Source organism: Aquila chrysaetos, chromosome 10, assembly GCF_900496995.4.
Source record: "Aquila chrysaetos chrysaetos chromosome 10, bAquChr1.4, whole genome shotgun sequence".
Lineage (NCBI taxonomy): Eukaryota > Metazoa > Chordata > Aves > Accipitriformes > Accipitridae > Aquila > Aquila chrysaetos.
The window spans coordinates 43,890,218-43,905,235 of record NC_044013.1 but is presented as its reverse complement, the minus strand read 5'-3'; the positions used below and the strand labels follow the sequence as shown (position 1 = coordinate 43,905,235).

Here is a 15,018-nt window from a genome sequence, read left to right as displayed (position 1 = left end):
ATTTTCATTGTTACTCTGATTACATTCCCAGTTGGGTCCATAGGTACCATTGGAAAGGGATAATTCGCATTCTTCACCATGGTGTAATTTACAGGTTCCTGACTCTTAGGCTGTAGTCTTCTGTGTGAGATAAGGAGTAGGAGAGGAGGAGGGCATGGAAGATGACTTCATTCGGACTTTAATTCTCACCTTCCTAAGATGTGGGCTTTGTTTCTAACAGTTTGTTGGCTGCTGCAGAGCTGCTCGGGGAAGGTGACCAGATGTCTGCGTTTTGCCTCTACTGTCTGGAATACAGGATGGTACCCAGTGTCCTGTTGAAAATTTCTACAGGGTTGTTTTTTTTCTGAATTTTGTTTGGGTCACGAGACTTTCCTTGTCTCTCCCTTTCAGTGATATCCAGCACCGAGGCAGAGCCTTAGTAGACCAGGAGCAATCCTGCATCCATGACACCTAAAAGGGATGTACCACCGTAGTCTGCAGGATGCTTCTGTTACAAGCTCCTTAAAGAAACTTAAGCAATGAGTTTTCTCAAGGGGAATATTTTCCATACAGAAATATCACAGCCTGACTGTCTGTAGTCTGTCTGACGTTTTAAATATCTAGTTCCCAGAGTTCATCTTCCTTCTTATTCAGCTATTCACTATGTGAGAGATGCCCCCTACTCCCGTTAGCACTATAAAGAGCGCGATATCCTGGAGTTAAAATCTCTCCCATCAAAGGCTGAAAAACAAACCGTTATTTGTGGTTGCTCTCCTGAGAAATGGCCTCTCTCTCTCCCTCCCCTCCCTCCCTCTCCTCCCCTCTCTTCTCTCTTCTTTGTTGAACTAGGCAGTGCAGTTGCAATTCTTGCATTTAGCTGGTTGATTGTAGCTCAAATAGCAGATTTTACTTCTCTCGGCTTTACTCTGATCACTTTGTCATCTCAAGATGCTAGAGATATGCTGTGTCTTACTCTGAAATGCTACGCTCTCAGGCATTTGCATTCCATCCCGTTCTCCAGAGATGCTTATGCTGTACACCTCATCATATTGGGTGCCTTCCAGTGGTGCACCAAGTGAGGTGGCTAACATCTGTCACTCTTTCTTTTTGAACTCCTCACTTTCCCTGGGGGAAAAGAGTGTGCCAATGAAGTTTTGCTTTGGTAGAATGTTTTGGCTATGGACTTTTTCTTGGAAAGATTTGGGGTGATTTATTTTGGTGTGTTTTTTCAAAAAAATTCAACTTGTTCTTGGAAGGGCACGAGAAGAGTTGAGTGGTGGTCCTAGTTTCTGGAGGGTGATCGAGAGCATTGGGAGGGCTCATTTCATAGATTTGAATCAGCCTGTAAGAAAGGCTGATTTTCAAAGCAAGAAAACGGTCTACCGGTCATCTTGATCAGTGATTCACAGTACTTGGAAAATGTAATGCCTCAGATGTGGCAAATGCTAAGTGCTATACAGGCCCTGGGGTGGACTGGGAGATTAAAATTAATGACAGCTTTGAACATGTGGTTTGGGAGTGCTGAGGAGAGACAGAGAGAGAGGTCAGTTTGATCTGTGGGGAAAGCAGGAGTTGCTTCCAAAATTTGAGTGTGGGTCAGGGCATACATTTCAAAGTTGAGCTGCATAGTGTTCCATCCAATCCCCCTAGACTACAATAACAAAGACAGTGAGTACAATATGAATCTTGAAAAATATTTAATATGAAATAATATTTTTATTAGGTTGCAGGAGCTTTTCAGCATGTGCATGCACAGTGGGTGTGGATGTAGTCAGTACCTACCTTCCCAGGCTTTGCATGGTCCTCTCAATGTAGCTGTGAGTGGCAGTATTCATATTTTAGGCTTGGGTAAAAGCCTAAAAAAAAAAAAAAAATTTTAGGCTTTTTTTTTTTTTTAGAGTAAAATTTGATTTACCCCAAATATAGCCATCTTAATTGACTTTGTAGGTGATGACTATAATTCACAGGCCTTTGGCTTTCTCTTTATCTTATTCTGTTATTGAAGCTACCCCTTCTGCATTCAGGTTTCTCACAGGTTCTCTGGGTTTAAGTGTTTAGAAAGCATCTCATTCAGCATCTGCTCAAGGCAGTACCCTGCAACTTGGAACGTCATTCATGCTTGATGTTAATAGATTTTGTTTTTTCCATTGACATGGGGAACATTAGGTACCTGTTCTTTTCAGTGGATGGAACAGATCCAGAATTCTCAGAAAATGTTTCAGGGTCAAGTTGGTTTTGGTAGGATTCTACTGAAAGTGCTAAAGGTGACCTAAATTGCTAGGGGTGGACCATAAGTGCAGATTTGAAGAGAGAGTAATGTCTAGCAGGGAAAAGAGGAAGCAGTGGATGACCAGAAACAACACATTCAACAGCAGTTTGAATGACTTGACTGAGGTCAGGCACCAAACCCACAGCAGAGTCGGAACAAGAATCAAAGCTGCCAATTTCTTCTGCAACATCTTCATCTTGGGACCTTCAGCCATTCATTTCAACACTCCAGTAAGGTGCTATGCAGCTCAGAAGTGGGGTTAAGAGACTGGATTAATTACTTGTTTACCAGAATCTCTTTGCTTAGGCACATCCATTCAAAGTGAACCCTTCTAATCACTGGCCTTCTGACCTCAGTGTTTCTCACTGATCATTGACAAATGCATGCACAGCGATACTGTGGTTCTAAGTTGCAGTGGGCATCTTGTTACAAAGATCGCTGCTTTGTAAAGATGCAGAATCATTGTGCTGGTAATAGCATCGTGTGTCCATTTCCCACCCCCCTCCCCACCCCCTTCTTGGCTGTTTGTTTGTATGTTTGTATTTGGTGAAAATAATACCCCTTTGCCATAAAAAGTGCAATGTCCAAGCTGCTACTCACATTACCGCATTTTATTTGCTCCTGCTGTCACACAGCCCCTGCAGGTTATAATTCACTGTGGCTGTCATCACAGAACAACCTTGCTGGCCCTGTTATTGTTGTGGGGTCCAGAAAGATGAGTTGCTGACCTTTCCTAAGTGCTATTTCTGTTGACTGCTAAAAACCTTCAGAACAAAGTTGCGTGTTTCTTAGTGGTGCAAGCCAGACTATCTGCCTGCAAGCCTGCTGAATCTTACGTAGCGCATCTGTGAAGATAGGTCCAGGTATTTCAGAGGAGAGCCTAGTTTACTCTGCATATACTCTGGGGAAGGGTAAGCTTCAGGCCCGAGCTACCGCTACTAAGTACTGCTGGTTAATCACATTCATGTAGCTTCTGGTTTGCTTGTAACAGAAGAGTGAGCTCACCTCTGCTTACAGGCTACCATGTAGAAGGCATACTGCTGACCACCACATACGACTGCCTACTGTTTGTGTGGGCAGCCCAGTGTAGGTCTACACTGTAAGGAGCTCATTGGGAATACAGTAGCAGGGCTGGAAAAAAGGCATTGTATATTCCACTGATTTCAGGATAACAGTTGTCAAATGTCTGCTATTCTGCTCTGCATCTCAACTCTTTTGGGTATTACTTGCAATGCTGATTTGGAGCAAAGCTCCCAAGCTGTTCCAAGCCATACAGGATATAGGTAAAGGAACTGCCAGTTCCACAGTCCTGCAGATTATGGAAGAAAACCCCACCTTTCTAAATACAGGATGGGGGGTGGGGGAGGAATTTCTGGAAAGGTTTGATGTTGATGTTCATGGGAAAGTTTAAAACCAGAAGTGTATGGAAGGTCCCCATATTTTCTCTAAATTTAGGGTGAAGGATGAGGAAGTTGTATTAGTTTAATTCCATTGGGGAAGTGTTATATATTTCTTAGCTGAGGGACATATCTTAGTGCAGCGAGAAAGAGACGGACGGATAGGTGCACTCCCCCTGTTTCCTCCTTTCATAGCTGTCAGGGCACATGCTGAAGCAGCATGGAGGCAAAGCTCAGGGCTGATGCTAGAGGACTAAATGGGAACTGTACAGAGTTCTCATACAGCAGCTTAACCAGTGGTGCTGTAGGCAGATCACTTCAGAAAATGCCTCTGTTTCTGTCCTGTCTGTAAAATGTGGATAAAAATCTTGGCTTTCTTAAAGAACTTAGTGATCTACTCACAGGAAGAGGTATATGTATCTAAGGAATCAGGGATTAGTTTGGCTTTATATAAAATGAGTTGAAGCAAGGTCATTGGTGAGCATGCTGCTACTCTCCGCATCTCAGTGTTCATTGCTCTGATATTAATGCCTCACCAGGGTCCAGCTAGCCTGTCCAGTGCTTCTAGACTAGTGCCTTTCAGTTGCTTGCACTAGCACTTGGCTAAGAAATGCTTAGCAGCAGTTGGGATCAAAGGTTTTTGATGAAGCAAAACACAAATGAGAAGAGAATGCTTTTATCTCCCTCTTTTTGTGAATGTTCTTGTAAGCCTAGATAAAGAACACCTTCCTTTTTTACTCATTTATTGGCCTGTATGAGAGGATAACAGTCCTCTTTTATAGAATTGTTCGGGGGTTTTTTTTTTCACTCCTGTGCAAAGCTCATGACAGTGCTGAAGGTCACAAGTTTAAACCACCCTGATGACCTTCGGGGGGAACCATTATGCTTAGGCAAAGTGTGATTACTTGCTAGTGTGAAGCTGTTCAAATAGTTGGTAAAAGCATGGGAACTGTTATTCAAATAGTTGCCTGCGGAGGAGTGAGACAGTTTCTAGTTGCTTCCATTTTTCAATGTTGAATTCTGTGCACTCCCGGATAAATCAGCGTCCAGTGTCACACAAGCCTCAGCTTTTGAATGCCAGCCATCGCAGAGGACCAAGCTCTGTGCCCAGCCAGGTAACTCAAGGAACAATGATGGGTATGCAGTGGCCATGGCATGTTCTCTTTCTGTCTATACAAATGCACCCTCCCGCCACCCCCCAAAATAACTTCCTGCTTAGTTTGGTCTGTCGGTTAACCAGCCAGCATTCCCAGTAGCTGGATAAAGGCCACCTGGACACCGATTGCCTCACCATGTTCCAGATCATAATCTGTGAAGTGTCTGGTATTTATGGTACTGTGATCAAAGGACTGATGTGGAAGCTCTCTGAGTTACCTGTGTCCTTATATCATCAACTTGCTATATCCTGTTATTCTACAGATGGCTGGGGGAGCAACTCTGCACTGAATGTAAATATTTTTAGTTTCAGTAACTTCAGATATTTTGTCTGTATTTAAACAATGCAGTTAAGCAGAGGAATGGAGTTCAATGTTGGAGAAGCAGAACTTTGTGAAGGGTCTGGACATAATTGTTGCATGTGAGAGCTGAAACAAGGAATGCTAGTGTACTATCAGTGCATTTGTACTGCCTTAAGTAACAGGAAACTCAGGCTCATTCTTGTAACGGGTTTGCATTAAATAGATAGGTGTATCATCAAAAGTCTTTAGCATTTTTACTTCAATAGTAATACAGTTTAAGAATTTGAGAGAGGGTAATCACCTTGAGATTGTATTTCACCACTGCCCCCCTTTTATTGTTTGAACAACTGGTTTCTGGGAATATACTGAAGTGGCCTTTAAGTTTAATATCTGCCATAAGGTTTTACATGTTTTCAGTGCCAAAGTTTATATGTCCAAATGATGCTCTGGTATCCTTGTTATTACAGTGGCTTGCTATAGCTGAAACTTAGTCTCCCTGCATAGTCCTCACTAGTTCTGTGACTGCAAATACATAAGCAGCTGAGATAGCTTCCTTTTTAGCTCAGAAGTACCTGAACAGCAATAAAGGGAGAACAGAACTAGCGAATTAGAGCATGTTTAGCTATTTATGAAGGATCACATATGAAGCCAGAGTTGGAGGCAATGGCTCAGTGGAAACAAAATATGACTCCATTGAGGTCAAAGCAGTTACATCAGGATTCATCTGTAGCCCCCATTTATTTTTAGTTTCCCTGTTAACATTCCTTCTTATGTACTTATAGCATGCCCCTCCCAATATTCTACTCACCCACTCAGTTTCCCTGTCCTTTCTCATGACAGAGTGTTGGAGCTCTGGTTTAACTTACGGTCAGATATTAAAAAAAAACCAAACCAACCGAACAAACAAACAAAAACCCGAAACCAAAGAAAAGACACCTAACTGCCATTGCTGTCAGCAGAAGTTGGCTGGGAAAACATCCTAATAAATCCAGTACTTAGTATGTGTAATCTTCAAAATCAAGACCAAGGCCTGCATTCTGATTTTAGAGATACAACTGTAAATCTCAAGTAACTGCAGGAATTGATAGAATAACTCCACATTTGCCCTAGTTTTATAGCTGAGACTGGAATTTGCCCTGTTATCTTTTAAATTAACAGCATAGCATATGCATATTTACCTTGATTAGGAGCTTCAGCTCATTCCTTCCATTATGTTTAATGCAAATATGCAAGGTCTGGGTTCTGTCTTTGGTAGAAGTCTCTCCCAACCTTTCAGAAATCGCATTGCAAACATTACGTGGCTGCCCTTGGTAAATGTCTGACTCTATTGCCAATTACTGGTACAGTCAGTGATTTAATGAGCATTAACCATGTCACCTATGTTACACAGGCCGAAATACCACAGCAGCCAAGGGCTAAAATTCTCCTGTTGAAGGAAGAGAGCTGATTGCTCTCTCTTTGGGACTGTATCAAATTTGTACAGGTTTGCAATAGGCTGTGGGCATGTTTTAACACTCACGATCTCCCTCCCAAAGGAGACGTAATGAAATCGGTTTGCTGTAGAACAAGGAAGAGAGGGACAGGTCGTAGCAGGCTAGGAAGGATAACAAGCCAGAAAAGCAGAGCATCCAGGAAAAAGGGAACCCCACGCAGGAAAAGAGACAAGCCAACATACTGGTCAGGCCGCTATCCAAACGGTGGGAATTTTATGCGGTACACAGGAATGTGTTGGAGCGTTTGTGAAGGATGCTTGAAGAGCTCATCAACCAGCATTATCAGACAGGAAAGCCACTATCAAGCCCTGGCCTGGTAAATGGTCAAAGAGCCCTGAAGAATTCCGTAATGGAAGCTGGAGTAGTTTATGAAGTGTTTGGGGAATGCAGAGTGAGATAATGGGGTACCCAGCAGTAGATTACACCCGAGGCATGAGCAAGAACAGCATGCTACTGGTCTCTTGACATTCCTGAAACTCTCCAGATGCCTGGCAAAGGTGTTTCTTAGAATGAAAACAAAAGCAGACTGCAATTAGCTGGCTTGGGAACAAAGCACTGGCCATTTTAGTTGGAGTTTTGCATGTCTTTTGGCAACTCCATGGGGGAAGCTCCCCAGCCATGGATGCATGCAGCGGTGTCCCAGCCTGATGGGATGTCAGGTTGCTAACCATGCAACTGTCACCTTCCCATAGTGGGCAACCCTGCTCCTTTCAAATGCAAAATCCAAAGGTCAATTACTACAGTAGCAAGTTTTCATCCTCCCTCCCAGGGGTTTGCTTGTGAGACCCTCAGCCTGGGTCACTCTCACAGTGCACCAGAGCCTGGTAAGACTCATGGTTACTTTTCCCTTTTGCCCACCTCTGCCCCAATCTCAGAATTTCCAGTGGCGTCACCTCTGGCCCCCAGACTGGGTAAGCTAAGTGCTGTGGAAAATAATGGCTAATAATAAGACACATTGTAAGATGCTGTGCATGATGAAGCAGGTGCTAAGGAGGAAATGTGATTAAGGAACTGGTTTCGGTGAAGTGACTGTAGATTTTTTCCACTTCTTCTGTAACAGAGCACTTTGAGACAGGTGCTGACAAAAAATGTCCCATTGCTGAGGCCTTCCCCTCGGCTGGCAGTCCTGTGTAAGCTGGAGCTAGGCCAGAGTATCAGGTTGCCTTCTGCCATGAAAAGCTAGAACTCTGACCTGGAAAGAATTGGAACTGCCCATGGAATGCTGTCAGACACACGATCAGATAGCGATTTGCTGAGGATGACCAGGCCTCAGTGTTATCCAAGATCAGTATTGAGACAACAAAGTCTGCAGCCATGGCAGTGACTGCTGTCTCTTAAATGTTACCCTTTACAGGGCTTGGCACCCTGAAGTGTAATAGAGACCGTTAGTCCTTCTTGTGGTGAGTCAACGGGGCTGAAGGAGCTGAAAGACCGTGCACAAATCGGGGAAGTGTTGCTCCTTTTGCTGCCTGTGGATGTATGTGATTGCACATGTATCTGCAGGCACATGCCTTGTGCATGCGCTCTGTTGCTTTCTGCCATCGTCATTTCAGTGTTGTGATCATTCCCAGTGCCAGGAAAGGATGACATGGTAAAGTTGCCTGTCAGTTATGTTAAACAACTGAGGACTCTTGACTATTAGCCTACACAAAGTGATTGTTATCTTCAGCTGTTTTCAAATAAGCTTTGCAGATTAGAACTAATGACCAAGGTAAGTCACTAAGAACATAACTGATTTTTAATATTTAGAATGTTTATGCTCCTTTAGTTGCTAAAATCTTGTAATTTCACATGCCATCAGACTGTGAAACTTCATCTGAGCAGCAATTGTTCATGTGCGCTCAACTCATCCCATTTTAGAATCGGCTTGTTACTTAAACTATCCAAAGTCTTTCTGCACCTAAGGCACCTCTTTAAATCCTTGTTGCATAAATTCCGGTGGGTTACTTTGCTTTTAGATTAGTCCATTTTAGTAGGTTGTGTTTTCTCAAGGTCTGAAATGAGTATGACTTAAGACAAGTCTAGAAAGAACTTATTTCAGGTGAGGATTCCCCAGCTCGTGCTTCAGCTCACAGATGCACATGGGCACACCCATCGATGTTATGGGCAAACAGTACCGGCCACACAAAGACACATGCACGCTCCTCTCAGAGACTGTAAGATGTAGTGAATGTTGACCAGATTTGCCATATGGTTCTGTTTATTTAATCACACTCACGTGATGGAATTTAGGTTTCTTTTCCTACCTTCCAAGCTCTCCCACCTTCTTACTCCCCCAGATCCTCTGCCTGGGAACTTGATGTTAAAACACTACTGGAAGAAGTTGCATGAAAGGCAGTCCTCCTGTTGTCCTGAATGGCAAGACCATGGTGGGAAAAGCGATGACTAGTGCAGCAAGAGAAAGATTATATAAGGTAATAGAGAAAAAGGCACGGAGAGGATTGATAAAAGCTATTGGTGAAAGAAGGGGAGAGAAAAGGCAAGCTATTGAAAAAAGCAAGGAAAAATGGTATTTTACTTTCAATGTCTCTTGAGGGGAGGATGGATGGTGACACTTAACAAAGAATGGAAAGGTCAGCTGAAACTTACCAAGTTGCCAGATGATTGTGACAAGAAAGGGAGCCTATCCCCTTCCTCAACTGAGCAGAACAACTCCACGATCAGTGGGCTGGACTCCCCTACTCTTCTTACACCAGTTTCATCCAGGTACAGCCCCACCAGCTTTGGAGGGATACCTCCTCTGGCTGATGGGAGTAAACAGACAGGCATCTGTTTTCAGATGCTGGCTAGTGGGAGATGATAGGCATGATCCCAGGCTTCCCTGCAGAGGAGTAAATTCCAAAGGGTGGAATGTGGAAAGTCCTCTGATATATCAGCTTCTTTTCTGCAATGCTTATTTGTCCTTCCAAATGTAAAAGTCATCAACAGCGCTGTCCAGGAAGATCACTTCACAGAACCCAATAACATATCCGAGCTACTGTGGAGTAGGAACATACTTCTTTCTTTATATGATCCTGGCTTTTTAAAGAAGCCTTACAGCAAACTGAAGTCACATCCACTTCCCATCACCCCAGTTTTGGCAGAAGAGTGTAAAGGGCCTTTAAGTCTCAGTAGTCCCAGAGATTCAACAACTTGCCCAATGATTGCTGGAAAGTCAGTGGCAGAGGGAAGACCGGAGCCCGATTGCTAGTCCCTGCTCTGACTGGTCTGCTAATGTGAATGAAAAGAGACTCAAGGAACTAAAACAGTTCATAAAATAGAACAAACTTAGAAATTACATCCAAAGGGGAACAAATCTGAAGTAAGGAAATCCAACAGCGAAGCACTTATCGTATGCAGCCGTAGTGCACAATTGATTTTAAGAGCTCCAGAATTATGACTGCAACGTGCTGTGTTGATCAGCATGCAACACACTGGCAAGTCACATTGAGGGCACTAGCAATCTTTTTGCATGTGCATTTGCCTTCTGGTAGTAATCAAGTTTCACACAGTAAGTGCAAAGCCTCAGGTCTTTTGCATGTGCATTGATGTGGTTTGTGCTTGCTTTGGCACTGCATGTCTATGTTTCTTGTGTCACGCTGAAGTACAGCAAAACACTCAGGAGTATCTGCTTTTAAGAACAAAGCCAATCACATGCAAATTTGTACACAGGCTTACGCGTCTTTTTGAGTTGGAGTTCAAGTGGACACGTGCATTTCAGTGATGCGGTCATTCCCTCTGCTTTGCCTGATGCTGTGAAGCTGCCTGCTTAATCCAGCACTTTTACAAATGGTGCATTTCAGCTCCGCTTTGACACTGCCAGTCATTATAGTATGTTTTAAAGACGTATGCTGATTAATCCAAGCTGTCTTGTTGGCAGCAACCTAGAACTTTGAATCTTGTTCTCTAACTTCATCTCCTCATTGATTAGAGGATTAATTTTGGAATATGAATGACAGCAAGCAGGAGTGAGCCGTGGAAGATGCCAAGCACCGCTTGCTAGGATAGGGAACAGTCTCCCAGTGGAAGGCTTGAGCCATCTTGCAGGTTGCTGCTTAAACTCTGGTAGCCTGGAACCTGTCAGAGCAGGGGGAAAGAAGCAATGTAGGCTGGCAAAATGTCATGTCCTAACAGCAGGACATGCATCCTGGCGGTCGGTTATAGTCATCAAGATTCCAAGCCTAAACCTGTGAATGTGCTGAGAGCTGATGGGTTAAGCTGGTGGTTAGGATGGCATGCTGCCTTATGAATGGTGCCAGTGTTACAAGTACTTCTTCTATTATAGGAGTACCGAGAGCTCCCAGTTATGCCGGATGCCGCCCAGTAATTCATGGGGTAAAAAATAGTCTGTCACCAAAAGAGCTGACCGCCATATTTGGCAAGACAGTCAACAGAAGTTGCTTTACCTGAGGGGTTGTTATTAGCTGTATTCTGCATATAGGATAACTGAGGCAGAGGAGGGATGAAGGTGACTAGTGCAAGGAGGATGTCTCTGACAGAATGGTTGAAGTGACTCGGGCTACTGCATTAAGCGGTTATGCCTGTAGTTTTAGAAGCGTCTGGCCCGGCATGAAAAAGAAGAAAACTGCTGTCTTAAAAATGAGTAAGAAAGAAATATTTCCCACCCTTAATCTATTGCACCTCTACATCCAGTCTGTACAGCGCATTTCAGACTCCTTTGGAACCAAGTCTTGGTTGTGGTGGTTGTTAGTATGACAAGGTGCTTTCTGTAATAAATGCCAAGACTGCTTCTTGCAGGAACAGCCTGATGGAGCATCCCGTACATCACTGGCAAATCTCCTACTGACTTGGCCAGCAGGATCTCACCCAAGCCATCTTTACAAAGCACAGCATCTGGCAACAAGCAGAAGCTGGTTTATTTTCTTTTTTTAGCCAGTTTCCCAGTACAGACTGGAAAAAGGCCAACCCCATCAGAATCAGCAGAGGACGAGAGGATATTAGGATGGGGCTTGGCAAAGAACAAACGGGCGGAAGTGAAGATACTGCCACGTGACCTACTTCTTGCAGGGAAAATCGATTCTGTACCTTCCCAGAGCACTCCCAGCTGGAATGCCAGGGGGAGAAATAGCAATGTTTTTGGCATATAAATTGCAGTAAGGACTAGGATAAGCTGAGGAAGGACTGGCGTAATTTGAAGAGTGCATGTTTGCTTTGTTGGAGGAATATAAACAATATTGTTCTTCTATTGCAGATCCAATGCAGACTTGCTACAAAATTGGCAGGCTCATGAACAAACTGCCCTCACACAGCAGTAACCTCTTGCTCATCAGTATGAAGTGCACACCCATGCAGATGCTCCGTTTAAATATTAGAGATGTTTAGAGATTCCCAGAAAGGACAGAATTTGTGACATACTTTCTCTGGACTTAAACAATAAACACTCACGTGGTAAGCCTTTCTATGGGAGCCTTCTCCAAAAGAAGGTATTTTGCAGGTCACTGGGAAACGGACAGTCAGCAGGAGGATGAACAGATGCCTGCTGGGATAAAAAGCCTGCCACGTTTTTTGCTCTGAAACTTTCAAGTGTTCCCGTGTGCTTGCCACCTGGCTGTGCTTGAAGGTCATCTGTTTGCAGGAAGACAGCAGACAATGTGGAAATCGGGTACGTGCCGGCTCCTCTCTGAGCTCCTCCATTTGCCAGTCCTTGTCAGGCTACTGTTTGCTAAGGTGAAATGTCCATATCTGCAAAACTCAGTCATTAATGTTGTAGAAGTAGGAGCCCTGAACTGAGTTCTCTTTGAGGTCAGCCAGTGTGCTTCGGCTCTGCTCCAGCAATGGCAGGAAAACAATGATTCAAAAATACTCTGAGGAGTTTCTTCACCAGAGGGAGGCAACACAGACTGACCTGTTAGTCTCTGCAGAAAAATCACAGACAGCTTTGCCTTCAGCTTTTAGCTAGAGATAGCGCTTCCTTGCCAAGCGGAAAAGGCACAGTATGAGAAGTGGTTAAGCACCTGTGGGCAACACTAAATTTATTCTCACAGCCCAGTTTAAGAGTAAGTGGAGTATAGATGGGATAGACCCATGTGTACCAAAAGTCCAGGTGCATATACAACACCGCACATCACACACACCCATTACTCATCCTGCTGCCTGCTCTTCAGTGCTTCATTTTAGCTTCTGTTCTCACTTCTTTACTCCTTTGTTGCTTTCAGTACTGATACCCTGAGGATCCTGCTTTATTCTCACTGCTCTTTTGGCGGTGGCAGCGGACAGCGGTGGTGGAGAGATACAGTCTTAGTCTCTTCACAAGCAGAATTTTGGCTGGCAGCAGTACAGAGGTTTCCAGTATCAGGACTGTCCAGCATCTGTCACAGCAAGCCCTTTAGACTCTTTTGATGGCAGAGAACAAGGCCTTTGGTTACTTTATAGAATTTAAGGTATGGTTTTCAAGCTGTTGAAGAGAGGAGAAGGGGGAAGGGAGAGGGAGAGGCAGAGGCAGACTCGCCCTGGGAAGCAGTGTACCACAGGAGATAAATGGCTCCTGCTGCAGACAGCCAGATAAAGGATGCAAGTAACTATGTAAGAACAAAATATAGAAAGAGAGATGGAAAACATGAGTGTGGCTAGGGCTGGTGACAGCATTGTTCTCTGACACCTTGCCAAAAGCAGCATTCCCACAGAGAAAACATTTTCCACCCCAGTGGGTAGCTGTCAGAGAATACAGCAGTTGCATCCCACCACCTTTCTGGAAGGAAGACGTCTCTGATTATATTTTTTTTCAAGGCAGGGACAGCTTCCCTGATGGCAATCATCCTGCCACCCTATTGGTTTATGAAGCTTTGCCAGTGTGGTGAGAGCTGTGTCAGCTGTTGGAAGTTACTGGGCAATGAGGTATGATACAAATTTGATGTGCGCTAATTAATCAGCATGCTTTGTGCAGAGTGAGACTGAGGAACTGACTCCATTCAAGGGTAGTCTCACTGCATGCTAAGAACCAGACCAGCCACTCACTGGTGCTCAGCAGAAGTGGTCTTCTTCCTTTCCTGGTTGCTGCTCTGAGTGCTGCCCAGTTCTTTCCTTCTCCTTCCATTGGCTCCTGGGCTTTTCAGATTCTATTCTGGGCTGACTCAGCTTACTAGCCCAGAAGAGAGCAAATCCATTTCTTTTTCACTTGGACTGGTTTTCTGCTGGGTTGAATGATTGAGTTAGCTCATGAAGTGTTCTGATGAACCTGGAGCTGGCGCAACACAAACAGTGGGAGTGAGGATGGTAACAGGGGACTTGGCTCTCCATCTCAGCCACACTGTACCATTAGATTGGATCAACTGTATCATCTCTCTTAACCCCATCAGTGCCTGTATAAGGAAGAGGTGTAGAATACACAAATGAACTTCCTTTTAGATGGCAGTTCCTTCCTTCAAGAATGGTGTGCTTTTCTGGTCAAATTGCAGAGGAGGATCTTTTCTTGATTACTCCTAAGTGCGTTCACATCAAATTTCCATCTTTTTCATTGTCTCCTCTGCATTGTCATGTACTTCAAAGGGGATGGAGGAGAAAGGCTGCTGTATTGTGTCTATTCTGCAGAGGAATAACATCCATCTATCGTTTTTTCAGCTGTGTTGGCAACCACCCAGAGTCTTAGTCTCCTGAAAACATGCGAAAGTGTATGTGGGTTTTATGCTCCCTCCCTAAAGGCCAAGGGAGTGTGTCCGTTAGAAGACTGCTCTTAACAAACCTGTAAGCAGAGGAGTTTGACTTTGTGGACAGTAATAGGGTCATCAGTGGAATTAAAGATCTATCGGTAAGTGATACTATAACCTAGGAGAACTTTCCAGTTGCTCCACAGTTCGTCAAGGCCTCTAACCTTAACATGCACTTTGCCAGTCTGAGCCCTGAAAGCGAAGGAAGAAAAAAAAAATTGGCCAGTTTTACACTGGCACTGGAGAAATGAGAGGAACTATGTTGCCTCGTGTGTGATGGTAGTAACCAATGAGGAAATTAACAGTATGTATCTTTTTGCCAAGGAAAGAGGTTTTGCACTCTTACAGTATGGCTTTCCAAGTGTCCCTGTCTTGCAGACCCATCTTTCTATTTCATGTATCTCACATGGTCTCTTTCCTCATGCCTGAGACCTTTCCTCATGCCTTTAAGCTCCTCCTTATTTCAAAGGCATTTTGATGACCAAAAAGAACATGGAAGATGCAAATGGGCCAGGAGCACTTGGAATCTTTGAATCAATATATCGTGTCTCATTGTTTTCATTAGTGTCTCAATTTTGCTTTTCCAGTTGGGAAGGAAGCCAAAAAGGAAAGGTAAAAATAGCATGTGTGTTGGGAAAGGGAGATGTTGATCCCATGGGTTACTTATAATGCACAGTTTTGCCCTATCCCTGCTTGTTACGTGGGCCACAGGCCAAATGTTCGGCTGATACAAATCTGCATAGTTCCAAAACACTGTGTTAATTTACGTGCTTTATTACA

The 15,018-nt window shown here is 44.0% G+C and overlaps 1 protein-coding gene across 1 annotated transcript in view; it reads left to right on the top strand.

The window, feature by feature from the left end:
- Positions 1 to 12,918: 12,918 nt before the first annotated feature.
- The window catches only part of SMTNL2 (smoothelin like 2), a 34,090-nt gene continuing 31,990 nt past the window's right edge, over positions 12,919 to 15,018 (top strand). The window contains exons 1-2 of the mRNA XM_030027710.2: positions 12,919 to 12,975; positions 13,322 to 13,429. Coding sequence (XP_029883570.1) covers positions 12,934 to 12,975; positions 13,322 to 13,429 — 150 coding nt within the window. The 5' untranslated portion in view covers positions 12,919 to 12,933. The remainder of the gene's footprint in view (positions 12,976 to 13,321; positions 13,430 to 15,018) is intronic.